This window comes from Sapajus apella, unplaced genomic scaffold (assembly GCF_009761245.1).
Source record: "Sapajus apella isolate SASKATOON/1434 unplaced genomic scaffold, GSC_monkey_1.0 scaffold191, whole genome shotgun sequence".
Lineage (NCBI taxonomy): Eukaryota > Metazoa > Chordata > Mammalia > Primates > Cebidae > Sapajus > Sapajus apella.
Genome location: NW_022437131.1, coordinates 267,052 through 282,358, shown reverse-complemented (window position 1 = coordinate 282,358; position 15,307 = coordinate 267,052). Strand labels below are relative to the sequence as shown.

The following is a 15,307-nucleotide window of genomic DNA, read 5'->3' as shown; positions in this document are numbered from 1 at the left end:
GCTTTAAAACAAAATCCCAGGATCCTTGCAGATCAGATGGCCACCTACCCTGAAAGTGTAAAACACAGAGGGAGGGGAAGTAGTATGCCCTGTGGAGGAAAGAGTAACTGCATAAGAAAGAAGCATCCAGCCTGCTGTGAGTAGTTGAGAGGCAGGCATAAGGTTAAAGATCATAAAATAGCGTTAGATCCAAAAAATACATATTTCAACGACAACTGAATATGCTAGCATGATTGTAGTCCTGCTTCTCAGTATGTGGTCAACAGAATTATTGCATAGTTTTTTTTTTTTTTTTTTTTTTTTTTTTGAGACGGAGTTTCACTCTTGTTACCCAGGCTAGAGTGCAATGGCGCGATCTCGGCTCACCGCAACCTCCGCCTCCTGGGTTCAGGCAATTCTCCTGCCTCAGCCTCCTCAGTAGCTGGGATTACAGGCACGCACCACCATGCCCAGCTACTTTTTTGTATTTTTAGTAGAGACGGGGTTTCACCATGTTGACCAGGATGGTCTCGATCTCTTGACCTCGTGATCCACCCGCCTCGGCCTCCCAAAGTGCTGGGATTACAGGCTTGAGCCACCGCGCCCGGCCTATTGCATAGTTTAATATGGAATGCCCTCCCTGCAGCATCTAACTTTTGGGGTCCAGCAGTCCCAGAACTCAAATATTTGTTGATTTAATGAATTATTATAAAAATCCTCAACCAGAAGAACCAAGAGGTGGCTGGTTAAGGATTGAGAGTCCCAGTAAAATCTATTTCTTCTGCTATGAATAACTACTGAATGATTTATATATATGTACACACATATATAAATTTAATGTGTAATATATTCAGTGTGTATGCATGCATATATATGTGTGTGTGTATCATAGAATAATGCCAGGCTCTCCACCAAGAACTATCCCATTTCAGATAATAAATAAGTTTTCTGGACTATTTGTACTTAGATGGACAAATGCATATTTGATTTATGAAAATCAAAGTATTCATTCTTTTTAGATGTACATACTTTACAAACTTAACTCTCTCTAGAGGTCTAGAACTGAATGATTACCAATGTAGGTCTGGGGGCTCAAAAACCAAAATGTGATATCAAGAAAAAGTGAAAGATTGTCTCCCATGAAAGTCACAAGAGATGAAAACATGCTGAATGAGCCTAAATGGACATGATGGAGTTATGGATGTGGATTAAAACTGAGAATGTTAGAATATAAGGACATAATATTGATTTATGAAGGTGAACATTCAAATGTTAGTGCAGGATCTGAACTGAAGGGGAAATAAGGGGCCTTGGTGGCTGCGGAAGGGAGGAGGGTAGAAAGAGGTGGTACTAGGGAAAGCAGCACAGAGGAAGAGGCAATACTACCCGAGACTAGATGCTGACCATCTCTGGCAACCAGGAAAAGGCAAATACAAAGAGAGATGTGTGACAATGCCTGGTGTGTCTGGGGTCAGGGAACACTAGCAGGCACTAGCAGGTGGCTGCAACAGGACCGCAGGTCAAAGTGGTAACTGGGGATCTGAGTTCGGCAGTGACGCGCGTCCCTCACGTGACCAGGAGCCTATGTCTGCCCAAGTCCCTCTCGTCCTGGTCTTTTTTGCCTGTCCACCATCTCCCTATTACCCTTTGGTCGAGAGGGAAAGCAGAAGGAAGTAAGTTCCCTCCTCCCTCTTAAATCGATGTGAGTGTTGGCGCTGCCTAGTAACCCTGGGAAGGGGGTTGACAGAATCGGGATGGCGGAGTGCAGGCCTTTCCCTGTGCTCCAGCCTCGCCCCCCGCGCCCACATTTCTGTGCAAAAAATGGTGGTGGAGAGGGGGTGGGGAGGTGAGTGCCGCCCCGCCCCCCCGGGAGGGAGGTACAGACACTTGGAAATAGTTTCTAAGAATGCTTCGCTTCCACTTCCCAGCTATAATGAAATGGCAAGCTTTGCGGGGTGGGGAGGTGGGGGCACGGAGTACTAAGCTTGATGCAGGGTCTGAGGCGAGAGGAGAACCTGAAGGGGGGGGCGTGCAGGTAGTGGCTGGTGCCCAGAAAGTCAAGGGTGGGGGGTGTCAGTCAGTCCGTCCGTCCCTCCTCCCCACTCCCCGCCCCCTACCCTGTCTTGCGTCTGTGTGCAGGTCTGCTGGTCACAGCGGGGCACCTCGAGGAGAGGACGGCTAGGAGCACACGACCCGGTAAGGTTCAGGTCAGGGAAGGGGTACGCAGTGGACCGGGACTGGGGCGCGAGGGTGGACGCCGAAAGGCAGGGAGTCTGCAGGCCGCACTGTCCCGCCCCTGTCACTGCGGGCGAGGCCTGTAGCAAAGCCTGCTGGGAAAATGGTGGGCTTTCGGGAAGGAGGGGGCGACCGGGAAGCGGTGGAGTCGGGAGAGCCGGAGAACCGCTGGGAAAGCGCAAGGTTGAGGACCTGGGCCCCGAATCAGGAAAAGGCAGGTATTGGAACCCACGACCAGGGTGTTGGTCCAGTCGCTTAGTATTCTGACTCTATTCTGCCTTTCTTGTCTCCTAAGAATAACTGTGCTTGAAGAAGAAAATTCCCAGCATGGACAAACCACGCCAAGAAAATGAAGAAGAGCCGCAGAGCGCGCCCAAGACCAATGAGGAGAGGCCTCCGGTGGAGCTCTCTCCCGAAAAGCAGTCTCCCGAGGAGCAGTCTTCGGAGGAGCAGTCCTCGGAGGAGGAGTTCTTTCCTGAGGAGCTCCTGCCTGAGCTCCTGCCTGAGATGCTCCTTTCGGAGGAGCGCCCTCCGCAGGAGCGTCTTTCCAGGAAGGACCTGTTTGAGGGGCGCCCTCCCATGGAGCAGCCTCCTTGTGGTGTAGGAAAACATAAGCTAGAAGAAGGAAGCTTTAAAGAAAGGTTGGCTCGTTCTCGCCCGCAATTTAGAGGGGACATACATGGCAGAAATTTAACCAATGAGGAGATGATACAGGCTGCAGATGAGCTAGAAGAGATGAAAAGAGTAAGGAACAAACTGATGATAATGCATTGGAAGGCAAAACGCAGCCGTCCTTATCCTATTTAATGTGTTCGGCCTTTGATTCTGTTTTGCCTGCTAATAGTATTGCCATTGCCACCTGGACTTTCTGTTTGCATTTTCTTCATGCCTTTTCCCCTATTCTGAATTTTAGCTTTTTGTGAGGCTTTTAGATGTTTAGTTTGTAACTGGCTTAAAGTTGGGGCTTCCCCCCTAAAATCTGCAAGTTTCCCCCTTTCAATCATGAGGTCTACACATTTGCATGAAAGATGTGCATTATATATTGTGAAATGAAAAAAGCAATTTTCAAATGGTATATATTGTACTCCATTTTTGTAAAAATGTATATTTATATATTAATATGCAAAGAAAAAACTCAAAGTGTATACTTCAAAGGCATAACAGTGGTTATCTGTGTGATAATAGGTGATTTTTAAAAATTTTTGCTTTATCTGAATTTCTCATTTTTTCAAGACCAACACGTTTTACTTGTGTTGCAAAAAACATAATGAAAAAATATCATGCAATTTTGAAGAAAACTGTCAATCCGCTTATAAAGACAATGTGGCACTTAATAAATACTTGTCAGAACTTAAAAAACATAAAAGTGAATCCTATGTTTTTTCTGAATCTCTTAGGCACAAATACAAACCACATATTGATTATATTTAATAGACTTTTTTTCTCATTTAAATAAGAATAATACCTGCTTTACAGTGCTACTGTGGGACCAGATGAGAAAAAGATTATGTGACCTGTGTTTGAGGTTTTTATTCCACCTGCACAGGCACACCCTGACCCCCCCTACAGATTCCCTGCAGACACAGGGGAAGGTACCCAAAGGAGATCTCACTTGTGCTCACAAACAATTCCGGTGAGATTCCAGGTGAGTGTCACATTCTATTCATGCCCTGCTGTACTCTCAGATACCTACCATATCTGCTAGGCACAGCTGCTCCTTCTCCTGGGTCCTGTTCCTTCCACTGGCTCCCATCCCTGCTGACATGCTGGAGTGCTCAAGGTGCAAAGCCTCACTGATTGCTGTGGAGTCCCTGGTGGTCCCAAGCTGAACTGTGTCTCCTACAGATATATCAATGCCCTTCTTCCAGCTTTAATATTGCACTTAGCTAGGAAGATACCATCCCAATGCTGCTTAGACCTCAAAGTCTTTTAAAACTGTTTAGTAAAATAGTTCTTCCATTTTTTTTTTCATCCAGAGCCTTCCTTTTCTCCATTGGACTCATGAGTCCACCTTTCTCCACTGGACTCAAACATGATTCCACTAGGTCCTGGGCTAGGAGACAAAATTAATGAGCCAGACACCATGCTGTATAGTCAGAATTGGAATGTCCCTCCCAAATATCCCAGGATAACTATCATTTTAATTACCTGACTTGCCTTTGGATGAGTTCTCTCTCAGGGTCTTCTGGCAAGCTTGCCTTGCCAATTCAGCTGACTTGCTCAACTTGTGTAAATTAAAGAGGAAGATAATGCTTCCTCAAACTAGGACATTCAAAACAACTTGACTGGGCTCAAACTAGGACATTCCCCTTCTACACTGCTCCATATAAGCAGGACACATGCAAAACTACTTTCTATGACATTAAAGTACTATATATGTATATGTACGTAAACATGTATATATCAGATATAATTATGATTTCTCTATTAAACTATGTTTATAAAACCTAAGATTTTGTTTTATTGATCCTATTAGTTCTAGAAATACAGAGTGGTTAATAATGATTAAGAATTATTACCCAGGGTCGGGCACAGTGGCTCACGCCTGTAATCCCAGAACTTTGGGGGGCCGAGGTGGGCGGACCACAACGTCAGGAGATTTAGACCATCCTGGCTAACACGGTGAAACCCCATCTCTACTAAAAATACGAAAAAATTAGTTCTGCATGGTAGCACGTGCCTTTAGTCTCAGTTACTCGGGAGTCTAAGGCAGGAGAATCACTTGAACCCAGGAGGCGGAGGTTGCAGAAAGCCAAGATCGATAGTGCCATGCACTCCATCCTGGCGGCAGAGTAAGAGTCTATCTCAAAAAAAAAAAAAAAATTATCACCCAGTCATGAACTCTGAGATTCTCTTTGATTGACTATATAACCTTTACTTTGCTGACTTCTCTAGAGCGATGATTTGCAATTCCAAAAGGAACATGGTGAAGGAGGGATTGTTAACCAAAATTTAACATTAAAATTATTTAAATATTTTATATATCAGTGTTTCTGTTATTAAAACAAACACAAACAAAAAACCAGAAACCTGTTTTCTCTGGCGGACCCAGTAAATCTGTTTTTTTTTATAAATTAGCACACTAAAAGTTGGACAGCATATACAGTGTACCTCTGATTTTATTGAGAATATGATGTAAATGGAAGAAAATATAGATAATTGTGTCAGAATTAAAAAGGTGAAACCCTTGTCCAAGCATACTTTTAAATAAGCAACTAGAGACAGTCTTAATAATTTTATAACATAAAATTTAGATTTCTTACAGCAAAGCAAGACCTTACACAAAATTAAAACGTGAGAGACAATTTAATAGAAATGTATTTTCCATGACTGATGTTATATAATGTCTTACATTCCATACTTTCAATATGAGTAAAATGTATCAGAAATAAATTCAAAGTTCTCCTTTAGTAATAATCTAAAAAAAAAAAATGGTTAAGCCACACCTGTACCCTTGGCTTTCTTTTGTTTTTATATTTTTACCATATAATGCAATTTGAGGGAGTTCTTCATGTCTCCAGACCACTCTTCAAGCCAATGGCAGTCTGATGGGTGCTGGTCAAACTGGAATTCTCACTGGAGTGAGAGCAGGTTCCAGGCTCACTGGAACTAGTTTTATAAGAGAGGATAAATCCATCCCCCTAACCCTCAGAGTGGTGGTGCTTAGGCAGGATGTGGAAGGGCTCACTCAGGCCGCATTCCCCTCTGGGGTGGGTCTGACTTTGCTTTCTCTGTTCCAGCCTGCAGCGGGCACAGGGCCCTCTTAGGCTAATGGCCAAGCTGCCCTGGACAGACATACCTGGAGGAGGATGACTGACTGCCCTATTGTAGGACAGAGCACTTTGCCTTTCCCTCCTCTTCCCTTTCTCTTTTGGGGAATATTTTGTGGGGGAGGAGATAAAGCCCCAAAGTGTCCTGGCAGGAAACATCCATTAGGATAGTCTTTGAGCAAACAGATGTCTGAGCAAATCTGACCAGGTCACTTGGGGCTGAAGTAGAAGGGGCTGACCCTTCTCTCAGAGTCCAGGGAAGTAGCCCCAAAGACGACTGGGGCAAAAATGGGGTTAGACAGCACATAAAACCTCACCCATCCCTCTCCCACCCACCTTGCTCAGACTCCCAGAGGGGCCTCGTTGTGCCCTGGCCTGTTTGGTTGGTTCTGCAAGGACTTTAGCTCTGTGTCTGCCTGGTGCAGTACATCTGATGTCTGAGTTACCCCAGGCCCTGAAGTACAGGAGACCCTAGGTAAAGGGAACTTGCAAAGACATGTGGTCTTACAACTCAGGAGAAAATGGGTGTCATCTCCTATCTGAAAACCCCTATACGTTGCAAAGCCAGCTCACGACTTGGGAGCCAGGACAGTCAAGCTGTGAATTGATGAGAAGATGCTTTTTAAGGCATTGGTGGTGGAGGGCCAGCAGCATCCACAGCCCCTGGGCCCCTGCTATAATTTGAATGTGTTTCCCACAATTCATGTGCTGGAAACTTAAACCCAGTGCAACAGAGCATGTGGGATATGGGGCTTAATGGAAGTTTTTTAGGTCATGAGGACTGTACCCTCACAAATGGATTAATGCTATGATAAAAGGGGCCTGCAGGGGTGGATTTTCTCCCATTCTTCTGCCACATGAAAATACAGAGTTCCTCTTTCTTGCCCTCTTCCTTCTAGCATGTAAGAATGCAATAGGAAGGCCCATCCCAGATGCCACTGCCTTGATCTTGGACTTCCCAGCCTCCAAAAGTGTAAGATAATAAGTTTCTATTCTTTATCAATTATCCTAGAGCTTGGCATGGTGGCTCATGCCTGTAATCCCAACACTTTAGGAGGCCGAGGCAGGAGGACTGCTTGAGCCCAGGAGTTCAATACCAGACTTGGCAACATAGTGAGATGCCATCTCTACAAAAAATAGAAAAAAATTAGCTGGGCATGGTGGTGTGTGCCTGTAGTCCCAATCACTTGGGAGGCTAACATGGGAGGATTTCTTGAGCCCAGGAGGTTGAGGCTGCAGTCAGCCATGATGGTGCCACTGCACTCTAGCCTGAGCAATAGAGTGAGACCCTGTCTCAAAAAAAAAAAAAAAAAAAAAAAAAATCCAGTCTCAGGTATTCTGTTATAGCAGAAAATGGACTAAGACAGCCTCTCACCATCTTCCTCCCCACACAGAAGGCTGGTATCTCTATCACATATCCAAGTAGCAACTTGCCTGGCCAGTTTCAGAGGAGAAATCATTGAGCATCCAGGACCATGGAGACTGAGCTCTCTGCTAACAAGGGTTCCCCTGCTCTTAGGAAACGATGCATATGACTGGGAACTCCCAGGAGTAGTGAGGCAGCATAGAAGGGATCAGGCTCAGGGTCCCTACAAAAGGACTAGAGATAATTCCTTCCCCCATTGGGAAATACTAATCTAAATAAATAATTATTTTTACAAATGAGAGATAAGATTTTACAGATAAATAAGAGGCAGATCCTGTGTTCTAACTCAGATTTGTTTGCATCAAATTCTGTGTTCTTCCCACTCTACCACACTGCCACTAACTTAGACAGTAGCTTTTCAGGGATTAGGGAATCATTTATTTAGACTTGCTGAGTATGGTATTCTTGTTGGTTTGTGAATTTGGGTGAGTTTTCGCATTTTTATCTCATTCCAGGTAGAAATGTCTAGTAGGCAGTTAGATATATGTCTGAAGTTTGGAAAAGAGATTAGAATGGAAATATCAATTTTGGCTTATGATACCAGGAACATAGCAAGTGGTCCAGGAATATTTGTTGAATTAAATGAATGAATGAAGAATGCAATTGTACACTCTTCTACCCTTTTCTATGAATATGTATTTTTCAAACAGAAGTGGAATTCTGTTGAACGCACTGGTTCATATCCTGCATGTAAAAAATAAACTTTTTCTTTAAATTTTCTCTTTACCAAGACAATACCTGTTTCAGAAGAATGTTTACAAATACAGATAAGTGCCACCTGGTGACCAGAGTCAGAATTGTGGGTCGAACATAGCAGGGAGGAGAGAGACTATGAGAGGAGAGCTGGTAGAGAGACTTGCTATCTGGGAAGGGAATGTCTCAACCCTGACTCACATTGGACCCACACAAGTATCAGGTCTTCTTGGGGACTGAGGTGGCCCAAGAGGCAACATGTAGTTATGTGGCTTTTCCTTGTCTCAAGTCAAGATAAGCATGTGCATGCATGTGTGTGTATGTATGTGTGTTTAAACTGAGTTGTCTTATATTATTTTCACTTTTTCTCTGATCATAGAAGTTATATGTGTCAACTAGAAAACATATGGAAATACAGAAAAGTATAAGAAGAAGGTGCCTATATGTCCTCTACCCAGAGAAAATAATTATTACTATTGAGGCCCATGTACTTACATTGTCTGTGTATATCTCCTTTTATGTATTCAATCCATTTACCTTGTTATATAGTATATATGTGTATTATATTACATATATAATACATTTAAATGCCCTTATGTAGTCATTTTTATATACGTAAGTATATCTTACAGAGCATATATTTTCTTTTTTCTCTTACTTTTATTTACATATGTGCCATGACATTCATCTGTATGAGTATTCCATCAAGCACACTCCTTGATGGTGATGTCAATGATGAAAATAAAATCGTGTTCTTCGGTCTCAGGGACCTATGCCTGAGGGCCACATGCATGGAAGGGCTCCCCAAAAAGCATAAGGTAATGGAAATACCACTGGCTTTGTTTGGAGTTGAGGAAAGAAATTTAAAATGGTCAAGCACCTGCTTTGGTCAGACACTTCAAACTTGGGGTTTTGTTTAATCCGTTTAACACTTTTAGGAAAGTATTGTTTATTATAGATGAGGAAACTGAAGCCCTGAAAGTTTAGGTGACTTACACAGAATCACACAGCCAGTGAGTGGAGGAACCTGTATTTGAGCTTAAATTTGTCTGACTCTTAAGTCAGATCTCTTAACAATTATGCTTTGCTTTCTCCTAAAATTTCACACTTTCTCTCTGATTGGTAGGTCTAGTGGCATTCATCTTTTAGATGTCAGAAAATTTGTGAACACTCTGCTACTCTCATGCCCCACTGTTGTAGGATTTGAATTTTTATGCTATAAGCATGCTTCTACAATCAGAAAAATTTATAAAGAATTATCACTTTCAAAATATTTAAAGTAAAAAATGTATCTCAAAGAATGTTAAATGGCACATGAGACACTGGAATGAAATATTAAACATTTATTATAGATTTAGACATAATATCTTTTAAAAATAAAAAACTCTGCTCACCCAATAGAAAATGGGCAAAGTACATGGAGCAGTAATTCACATAAGAAACAGTATATATATATATATATATATACATACACACATACTTCAGCTCCTAAGGAAGAAGAAAAAAAATTAAATAAATTTAAAAAACATATATATATATATTTATGTATACACACACACTTATATACCTTATGTTATAATAAAACCATATTCATAGAAGTCATGTATACATATATAATATACTTACACATATATAAATATACATACATATATATTCATAGGCTCTAAATGACATTACATAAATGGCATCCTATCCTACATTTCATTCAGCAAAATGTTATTTTTTTCATTCAATAGTATGTCCTGGAAATCTATCCATACTGTTACCTATAGATCTAGTTCATATGTAGCTGCTGCACCTATTGCAGTCTCTGAACATACTGTAATTTATTCCATAATTATAGAGATTTAGGTTTGCAGTGCTTTACTATTACAAACATGCTGCAATGGCCTTTCTTATTCATGCCTCTTTGTATATCTGTGTATTTCTTAGGATTGGTTACTAGAAGTAGAATTCTTGGGTCATAAGGTACATTTAGGTTACATTGCCAAACTGGCTTCTGTAATGGACATTTGTCATCTGAATGTTTGTGAGACTTTGACTGGTCTGGTCTAGTCAAGTCTCCATGCCTTTGCTGATGCTGCTACTTCTGTCTAGACTGCCGTCCCCTTCTCTGTTCAGCAAAGTCCTATTAAATCATTAAAACTCAACTAAAGTACCACTTACTCTCAGAGAATATTCCTGACATTCACCAAAGCAAGATGAGTTAGGTCTTCTTTCATGGTTCTCCTGAAGTATCAGATGACTTAGACTTCATTATCATGTACTAAAACTATGTTTAAGCACGTATATCCTTTATAAGTTAATGAACAGGCCAAGGACATTTGTGGCTTATTCATCAGCATATACAGGCCAAAGGACAGAACTCTCATTAAATATATGATTGTTGAACCAAATATCTAAGACTGACTCATCTCCTCTGTTCCAACCTCTGTCACCCACACCTCAGACTGAGGTTGTTATTGGCCCTTTAAAGAGTACTTGACGTGAAGAGTAAGCTGTGACTTTGTTACAGCACAGCAGGGAAGGCCAAAATAGAATGAGTTCTGTGCTCTGAGCTTGTCTGGATTCTGGGAAAATGCAGCAGCAACCACAGTCTGACGGTGGCCCGCACTCAGGCCAAATGCTGTTCCCAAGCAAAGGCCCTCCTTCCTCAGCATTGTGGGCAGTATGGAATCACAACTTCCAAGAGCTGGAAAGGACCTCATTCATGCTTCTACCACAGCCATCGCCCCCACCATTTAGAGAGAAAAATGATACAAACAGAGGCAAGAAGAGGGGTAGGAGTCTGTCACATTTCCAGAGCCTCCAGGGAGTGAGTGACAGCATGAGTCTTGCCCAGACTTAAGCCTGGTACTGTCTCCCTTTAGCCCAGGTCTGGACCCACCTTCCCTGTCCCTGTGCATTTCCAGCAGTCTGAGTTGCCACCTGGCCTTTCCTTGTTTCTCTGAGCATATACAGGATGTGTGTGTGTGCGTGCGTGCGTGTGTGTGTGTGTGTGTGTGTGTGTGTGTGTCTTTAGGCCCCAGTTAGAATGAGGTTACATGCAGAAAAGAGGAAGCTCTTGTCATTGTTTTTCCTACTTGGGTATTTCCCCTGGGGCAGGGGTTGGGGAGGAGCCCATGAGAGCCACAGGCTGAACAGGGCCTGCTGCAGTCAACAGCTGCAAGCCTGAGAGCAGGTACCTATTAGGGCCATTAGGAAGGAATGCAGAGGCAGCAGCCACAGAGGGAATCTCTGGGCTGGAGAGGGCAGAACTCCTCAAGCGCAGGCAGACAAGCCCTGCAAAATGAAACCAAGGGGACTCACACACAAGGAGGGATCTGTTCCTGCCACAGAAGTGCAGCCTCCCCAGCCACAGGAATCCCTGGAGGAGAAACCCACCCTGGGCTTCCTCAGATCCCCCAGAGAAAGGCCACACCCCCTGGAGACTGTTGTCATGGCAGCAGCTGCCCAGTGCTAACTCCCTTCTCCCTTTCCTGCCTGGCTGTTCTGCCTGCCTTCTGATACTTTCAGCTCCTGCTTCCTGAAAAGATCTGTGCTGCCCACCCTGGCTGTGTGCAAACGTGGCTGGATCCCACTTTCCTGGGAGCAGCTTTCAACAGGGGCCAAACCTTGAAACATTCTGAATAACTTTAGAAGGTGAAACATTGAGGGCAAGGCCGTCTTGAATTATACAGGCTCATTATGGAGTATAACAGTAACAGCTGGGAATCCACAGATGTGGGTTCCAAGGCCAACCTTTTTCCTGGCCTTTTTTCTTGCTAGATGAATTTAGTAGTTTATTTCATCTCTTTTTGTTTCTGTTTTCTCATCTATAAATGAGTTCAACAGTAGATTTATAGAATTGTGTCCTTATAGCACTTATATATTTGTAAACTTTCAAAATCCATTCTGAATTCAGGGATGATGCAAAAACGACAATTTTGACTTCATTCAAAGTGGTGTTAGGTTGGTTGCTACTAAAGGGGCAAATATGTGGCTGGGTGTGGTGGCTCACACCTGTAATACCAGCATTTTGGGAGACTGAGGCAGGTGGATCACTTGAGCTTACGAGTTTGAGACCAGCCTGGACAACATGGTGAAACCCTGTCACTACTAAAAATACAAAAATTAACCAGGCACAGTGGTGTGTGCCTGTAGTCCCAGCTACTTGGGAGGCTGAGGTGGGAGGATAGCTTGAGCACAGGAGGTGGAGGTTGCTATGAGTCGAAGTTGCACCACTGCACTCCAGCCTGGGCAATAGAGACAGACCTTGTCTAAAATAATAATAATAATAATAATAATAATAATAATAAGTGGCAAATATGCAATGCAAAGAATATATAAGAGATAATGGTACAAATGATTGAATGCAGCAATTCATTGTGTACCTTGTATGTCATTTTGATCTTAACATTCGTTCTGCAACAGAAGTGGGAATGTCTCTCCTTCTCTGTGTTTATTCTACAGGGGAGGCTTTTTTTTTTTTTTTTTTTTTGAGATGGAGTCTCACACTGTTGCCTAGGCTAACTGCAACCTCAGCCTCCCAGATCCTGGTTCAAGCAATTCTCCTGTCTCAGCCTCCCGAGTAGCTGGGATTACAGGCACGTGCCACCATGCCCAGCTAATTTTTGTATTTTGTATAGAGACGGGATTTCACCATGTTGGCCAGGCTGGTCTTGAACTCCTGCCCTCGTGATCTGCCCGCCTTGGCCTCCCAAAGTACTGGGATTACAGGCATGAGCCACCACACCTGGCCTCAAGGGAGAAATTTTTAATGCATGTCAACTTAGGAGCCTTTTGTGAACAAGGCTGGCTATGATCTTATTCAGTAGGAATGGAACCTTTTTACCTGTGTCAGTTTGGCAGAAGAAAAGTCCTCGTGTATTTATCCAAAGAGCAAATGAAAAGAAATAGAGGAATTTATAGTATAAGAGGACGTGTAAGGAAGGATGGGAGAAGAAGTCAAAGACATTCAAAGTGAAGGAGATCTCTATGTACCATCATGTGATGAAATCAGACACAAACTATAAACCAATGGGTCCACAATGCTTCACAAGCATCCCTTTTTCACTAGCCTGAACTATAATAGCTGGTTTTCTCCAGAAACATGATGATGTAAAGCCTGTGCTGTCACAGGGCTAGCTACTAACGTTTCTCCAAACCTGTGGTCTATTTTCGTTCTCCTGAAATATCCCAAGGAGCAAAGCCTTTATGTGAAATAGACCTTTATAATACCAGGCCTAGGGGAATTACTCATTCTAGGAGACTGGCACAGCAAGGGCACAGAAGGGAGAAGTCTAAAGTATGTTTGAGTCACACTGATGGCGGAGGGGTCTCTTTTGGCTGGAGCAGAGGAAAAATGAATGACAAGGTTTAGAATCTGTAATTCAGGCTGGATTCTGAAGAGCCCTAAATGCCAGGGCCCTTGAGAACAGAATGACAAGGCAAAATCAAGAAATAAAGCAGATTAATTTGGTCATTTACTTTTTCTTTGATTTTTTGTTGTTGTTGAGACAGGGTGTTATTCTATCACCCAGACTGGAGTGCAATGGTATAATCATGGCTCACTGCAGCCTCAACCTCCCAGCCTCAATCAATCATCCCATCTCTTCTTGAGTAGCTGTGACTACAAGCACGTGCCACCATGCCCAGCTAATTTTTGTATTTGTTGTAGAGATGGAATTTCGCCACATTGCCCAGGCTGGTCTCAAATTCTTGGACTCAAGTGATCCACTGGCCTTGGCTTCCCAAAGTGCTGGGATTACAGACTATAGACGTGAGCCACTCTACCCAGCCTATTCTTTAAATTTTTCTCTAATAACTCCATTCCACACTAGACATTATCTTCTCCAAATTCCTATTAACCTGGTAACAATTCCTACCTCACACACTGGTAAGGGGGCATAAGGGTTAGCCAGCCAGCCCACATAAAGATTCTGTCTCCATGTGTGGCACATGGCAGGTACTCAGTAATGGTGAGATTCCCAGAGGTTTCTAAAGAACAAGTACTCTTATCTTGTGGTTGGCCTTTGTGTCTCTCCTAACCTGCCATACTTCTGCGGATATATGAGAAATCATTATGATTGCCTTTTGTTGTAGGCCCAAGATGTGAATATCTATTATCTCCAATTTAGGTAAATGCTAAAAATCTTAGCAGCGAAAATAACGTCAGGAAATTAATCATGTAACTTCTGTTAGAATTGTAAGCAGTAATCCATGATTATATATGAGTGAGGTTAGGGGCTCATTAGCAGAATATGGTTGCATGAGGGAAGTGAAAAAGTGAATGGGTGGAGGCAATACATAGGTGAATTCACCTTGAAGCTAATGACACTTAAGTTTCAGGGCCCCTTGATTTATATGGGTACCATCTAAAGCCTCTAGGAAAGGTTGTGGTAGTCAAAATTTTAAGATGATCCCGTATGACCTTCACAGTTGTATAATTCCCTCTTCTTGTTTAAAGACAGAACCCATGAGAATGATGAGATGTTACTCCTGTGATTATGTAACATTATTTGGCAAAAGGGATTTCACAGATGCAATCAAATCTCAAATCATTGAGTTATTCTAAAGGGCAGTTACTAGATGGGTCTGTCCTAATCATGTTAGCCCTTAAAGGGACTAGTTTTTCCTTAAGTCAGAGGGATTTGAAACATAAAAGAGATTTAGTGTGAGGAAGATTTTTCACTCCTGGCTTTGAAGATCAAGAGGCCGTGTGTCAAGGAATGTGAGTGGGGGCTGAGAGTAGCACCTGGCAGATAGCCAGGAGAAACATAAGAACTCGGTTCTACAACTATAAAATTAACCCCAAATTCTGCCACAACCATGTGAGCTTGGAAAAGGACCCCAAGCTCCAAATGAGACTGCAGCCTGATTGACACCTTTTCAATTTCAGCCTTACAAGACCCTCAACAGAGAAGCCAGTCACACCATGCCTAGACTTCTGACCTACCCAACTGTGAGCCAAATACATGGGTTATTTTAAACCACTGAGTTTGTGGTATTTTGTTATGTGGAAATAGAAAAATAACGTAGAAGACAGATGTCTCATATTTTTGTTAGGTTAGCAAAAGCAAGAATATTGATTGAAATTTGTCAGCCTTAAATAATGATATTTTTAAAATATGATTAAGTATGAAGTTTATTTGAGACCAGAGATTTGGGACGGCCACATTGGAGTATAGATTTAAGGTGTCCTGAATATACACTTCAATTAGCA

General features: G+C 42.6%; 1 protein-coding gene across 10 annotated transcripts; it reads left to right on the top strand.

Annotated features, from left to right (window-relative positions):
- The first annotated feature begins 1,335 nt into the window (after positions 1-1,335).
- TCEAL1 (transcription elongation factor A like 1) lies at positions 1,336-3,580 on the top strand. 10 transcript variants are annotated; one of them, XM_032269330.1, is made up of 3 exons: positions 1,336-1,438; positions 2,119-2,186; positions 2,510-3,580. In XM_032269330.1, the coding sequence occupies exon 3, from the start codon at positions 2,542-2,544 to the stop codon at positions 3,019-3,021; it is 480 nt and encodes a 159-aa protein (XP_032125221.1). In that variant the 5' UTR covers positions 1,336-1,438; positions 2,119-2,186; positions 2,510-2,541; the 3' UTR covers positions 3,022-3,580. The 10 variants fall into 10 exon arrangements, with proteins under 10 accessions (XP_032125221.1, XP_032125224.1, XP_032125218.1 ...); XM_032269333.1 differs by having other exon boundaries at positions 2,119-2,198; XM_032269327.1 differs by lacking the exon at positions 1,336-1,438 and adding an exon at positions 1,518-1,652 and having other exon boundaries at positions 2,119-2,198.
- The last annotated feature ends 11,727 nt before the right edge of the window (positions 3,581-15,307 follow it).

Excerpts from the sequence above, each read along its gene's own strand:
- TCEAL1 (XM_032269330.1), top strand. The coding sequence starts at position 2,542 with ATGGACAAACCACGCCAAGAAAATGAAGAAGAGCCGCAGAGCGCGCCC.